The sequence below is a fragment of the Aplysia californica genome, unplaced genomic scaffold, assembly GCF_000002075.1.
Source record: "Aplysia californica isolate F4 #8 unplaced genomic scaffold, AplCal3.0 scaffold00291, whole genome shotgun sequence".
Classification (NCBI taxonomy): Eukaryota; Metazoa; Mollusca; class Gastropoda; order Aplysiida; family Aplysiidae; genus Aplysia; species Aplysia californica.
Genome location: NW_004797561.1, coordinates 357,252 through 361,968, shown reverse-complemented (window position 1 = coordinate 361,968; position 4,717 = coordinate 357,252). Strand labels below are relative to the sequence as shown.

The window sequence follows — 4,717 nt, the reverse complement described above, 5'->3', positions numbered from 1 at the left end:
ATTATTATTATTATTATTATTATTATCTTTTTATTATTTTTATTAGTATTAATAATATTATTTTTAAAAAATTATAGTTAACAGACCAATGTGCTTGATATGAAGGTGACATAGATAAGGCCTTCTTTTCCCTTGTTCGTTGTTTCTGTTTAAAAGTAGTGCTTTTTCCGGGCACTAACTTGATCGTTTTTGTGCCGACGTGCTTCCTTTAGTTAGCCATTTTCATATTTTTGACAAACAGCACGCTAGCAGAAGGTGTGTTGTTTTTAAGTGTGGTATAACACAGACCAAAAATATTTGTCATAAAATATTATGTAAATCTACGTGCGCAACAATCGTCTAAGCCTTCTGCCTCTCTTTCTTCCTTCTTCTTTCGTTGCGTTAGATCCTTTACTCCAAGTGTTCCACCTCCAAAATAACGCTTTACGATGGCCACTAGTGCAGAATAGCTCTCAATTTTTTTCTCTAAAAAAACCCCAGCAACAACTAAACCTCGCAAACTAATTCACTCGAAATTTTCCGTGACGGCCACCCATTGTCTAAGTAAAAAATTGTTGTTTCAGACATGATCTTATTATTCTGTTTTTTTTCTTTCCCAGGGAAATCTGTACCAGAAAGGTGTCCTCCCTTGTGGCATTTACTACCTCAAGAATGTGTTAGAGGAGAGCATCACGTACTTAAACAAGCGGAAATCGGAGAAAAAGAAACTGCTGCGCTGTCTTTCTTGTGAAGATGAACACGGCAAAACGGTTCTATTCCCGATGGACGGCAATAGATCTTTCTACGTGGCCAAGCCTGGGTCGAGGTTCCCGAAAGTTCATTTAGACAGTTCATCTCATTTTCGTGTGTATCGATGGACCGACTTTGAGGCGCCTCGTCTGAAAGGCTTTCGTGTGAAAATGAAGCACGGAACTCCCCCAAAGGAAGACTGCCACTTTACAGGGTTCCTAGAGTTTCGTCACGTGACCGAAGACCATAATGTGATTGGCTGCACAATGACATCATCGCCTAGGTTGTTTGAGATGGCGGTGACGACGGAACCTTATTTCAACGTCGCTATGAATTCTGGGAGTTTAGACACTACGGATTCGTTGCAGCAGAAGTGCTTGAAGTACGCACGGCAAGAAAGCCAACTCTACTTGAACACCATCAAAGTTCGAAAAGATTACGACATCGAACAACCGGATGCGGAAATCAAAGAATGACTGCTCTGTACACTTGTGGTGTTTCATTTCCTACATCTTTTGTAAATATCATGTTGCATTCTGTCTTTCATTTCTGCTCATTTTAGCTGTTCAAGGAGATTCAATAAATGCTTTTAAACTTTCAAATTATTGAACTTTTTGCATTTGATTTTTACATGGTTTTCGGATATTCTTTTTTAGGTTTGAAATAGGCGGCCATTAGACTTCACTTTGCCTCGTTTTCTTTCGTTTCTTCTCCCCAAAAGAAGAATGAGACAGGAAAACACTTGTGTTGTCGTTGATTAGACTGCTTCCGTATTATAATAAGCTACTGTCTCATTATCCCTCTTTTGTTTCTGTCTGTCTTACTTACCCCCCCCCCCTCCCCGCCCCAGCACTTAAGTGACTGTTAGTAGTATATTATGTAGGCTCGAAATTCACCTGATTTTTGATAGTGTTCTGAACTGACCTGGTTTTGGGTAGTGTTCTAAATCGAGGTGGTTTTGGGTAGTGTTCTAAATTGAGGTGGTTTTGGGTAGTGTTCTAAATCGACCTGATTTTGGGTAGTGTTTTTGGGTCGAGGTGATTTATGGTAGTGTTGTATGTCCTTGTGATTTATGGGAGAAAAAAAAAGTTGCGCTGTTTTGGATTGAGCAGAAAATGCTGATGTTGGGGGTTCAGATGGGAAGTGGTAAAGTTCGAGGTATCCCTCTGGTAGTTCTTTGGTGATATGTTGGAGAATTGATCAACACACTCTGCGAGTGCTGTCATAACGTCTTAAAAGGTAAGGTACCACTGACAGCTTCCCAGAAGAAAAATTGCGACGATGCAAAACTAACTTGAGAAAGTTATGTCAACGACAATCTGTAAAAAAAAACCTCTGTTACTTCAGCAAGGTGGATTTTTGGGTGCTCTACTCGCTCCAGTGATGGGACTTCTCGGTAACTTGATCGGATCGTAAAATAAATAAATAATACATTTTTTTAATGGCTGCCAAAATAATGCTACTGATAGATCCCTAGCAGTGGCGATGGTCTATTAATAATAATTATTCACCCCCAGACGCGCTTGCGTCATCAATTTCATCGCTTGATAGAGAAATGAAAGAAATTCTCACCACTGAAGGAGACGATCGTGCAAAAGCCCAACTGTCTCAACGAGCCTTACAACGGTATTTAAATATAACTGATAAACACCGTCAGAGACCGCTGGGAACAATCCAAATTGATACTGGAGAGGACGAGAGAGACACGAGCAGAGGACCGATGGAAGGAACTGATCTTTTGGAATCAGTGGTAATAAGCACACTACCAAAATGAACTCCAGAATAGAGCTAAATTACTATGGGATCAAATAAAGAAGATTCCAGATATCTCGTTGGATAACAAAAAGCAATTGATGATCAGAAGCAATGTTTTCCCAGAAACAAATTAATATTATCGACCTTATCCATGATTTGATTCATGAAAGGAAGAGAGTAGAACCCCAAAAAGGTTTGTCATCTTTTGCTAAAGTACTTAAAGAAGCAAACGTCCCAAGAGGGGCAATTGGTAATTCATCTCGATGGCGGAGTATGGAACAGATCGAGGGTCAGTAGCTACCTACCAACAAAACCACTACCACCACCCCTGGGCGCTCTAAAAGAAAACAGAAGATAGATAGGTTAAAATGACAAGCGTTCAGAGAAAACTGAGTGAAATTTACCTCGATCCCAAGCAAACTGGAAGTTTGGGGGGAATGCGTGGGTTATTAAGACCTTTCCGTCCTACACGTCCACATTTTAATGATCGATTTTTAGCTGAGTCGGATGTAAGTCTTCAATTTCTGTCGACTCGGGGATGTAGGCCATACACGCTCGCGTTTCAATGAGTTGGATTTGGGTGTATCGGATGCAGGATATAGTGTAGTGGTTAATCAATAATTGTGGTCTTATAAATGAAATATATCACTTGAAAAGTGAAGGAGAGAGAGAGAGGGGTTCTTACTTTGCGTTCACGCGAGAGAGAGATAGAGAGATAGAGAAAGAGAAAGAAAGAACGAAAAATGGATTTGTCTGACTTCCTAGATGCGACGTTAGATGCTATAAGTCAAGCTTCTGTGTCCGAATACCCAGCGTGTGGTAGTGATGACTGGCCTCCAGGATTCAAAAACCAAATGGCGCACGGACACTTGTTTGAAGATCTGGGAGATGGGAAAATTTTTAAGCATTTTGAGAAAGGCTGGAGTATTTTCCAGACCTCTGACGATTATGTACGGATGCAAGATGGCCTTAGAAACTTCATACAGAGGCTATTATTAGAGAAGTATTTTGGTCGCGAGGCCACGGAGTGTTTACTCGATGAGCCTGAAGATAATGCAGTTACGTCAACGAGCTCGGGGAGTGTATAAAAAACCCCGAGCGATCACATGAGGCTACTCACTCACTCAGACATCCACTCAACATGACGGACGGCCAGTCATATTCACCTAGGGGAAGAGACATCTTTGTCATCGTCTCTGACTTCAATAACGAAACCCGTCTCAACATCAGATGGCTTTACAAAAATTCTAACGATGAACTTGTACCGCAGAAAAAAGGTATATGCCTCATCTGTGAGGAATTTGAGAAACTTGTAACTTCCATTCCAGTAATAAGACGACAAATCAGGACATTAGCGAATGTTGGAGAAAAAAACTTAATGAAACAGCTGATGACGAGGAGGGACAATTGCTGCAACAAGAAAACGATGAAAGAGAAGATAGGACTCATCGCCCCGATCGTCTAAAAAGTATAAATCTACACAAAATCGGAAAAGGAAAAACATTGGTTAAACAGAGGTTTTGTGAGTAGGGTGTGTCTGTGAGAGTTCTCCATAAAAAAAATCATATTGTACTTGAGATGGACGAGGTGGTGCACACAAAAAAATATTCGTGTCGATGTAACTTTATCCAATTATTTATTTATTTATTTATTTATTTATTTATTTATTCCTTCATTTATGTATTTCTTTATTTATTCATTATTTGTTGTGTGGGTCTTACGCATTTGATTACCTCATATTTGTTATTCATAACTTTATCCCACACATTTGTGAATTGTTAAAATGCTTTTTGTTTGTGTGTGTGTGTGCTCGATTGTTATGAATTCGAAAAACTTGTGGATTTCATACACGTGTCAGTGATAAGAGGACACATTAGGAAATTAACGAATGTTGGAGAAAACAACCGATGAAAAAGATGATGATGACGAGGAGGGAAAATTTCTACAACAAGAAAACGATGAAAGAGAAGATTGGACTCATCCCCACAATTTGATGAACATTTTGAACATCTTGAATTTTTTCTACTCGTATGTATTTCTCTTTTTTTTTATATTGTACATTTTGAATTTCTGCGTTATTCCTTTATTCTCTTGTCATATTCCATATTCTGAATTTCTGATGTAATTTTCTGTTGTCTATTTTGAATGGGTTTTTGTTTTGTTTTTTTTGTGTTAATTTTTGTGTTTTATTTTGTTTGCTTGTGTTGTTTGTTTGTTTTATTTTTTAAATTTT

At 38.8% G+C, this 4,717-nt stretch overlaps 1 protein-coding gene across 1 annotated transcript; it reads left to right on the top strand.

Annotated features, from left to right (window-relative positions):
- Positions 1-598: 598 nt before the first annotated feature.
- Positions 599-1,334, top strand: LOC106012207 (the record flags this gene model as incomplete). The annotated part of the gene is given in 1 exon segment (XM_013084405.1): positions 599-1,334. A coding segment is annotated over 1 exon segment (607 nt), but the record flags the coding sequence as incomplete, so codon positions are not given.
- Positions 1,335-4,717: the final 3,383 nt, after the last annotated feature.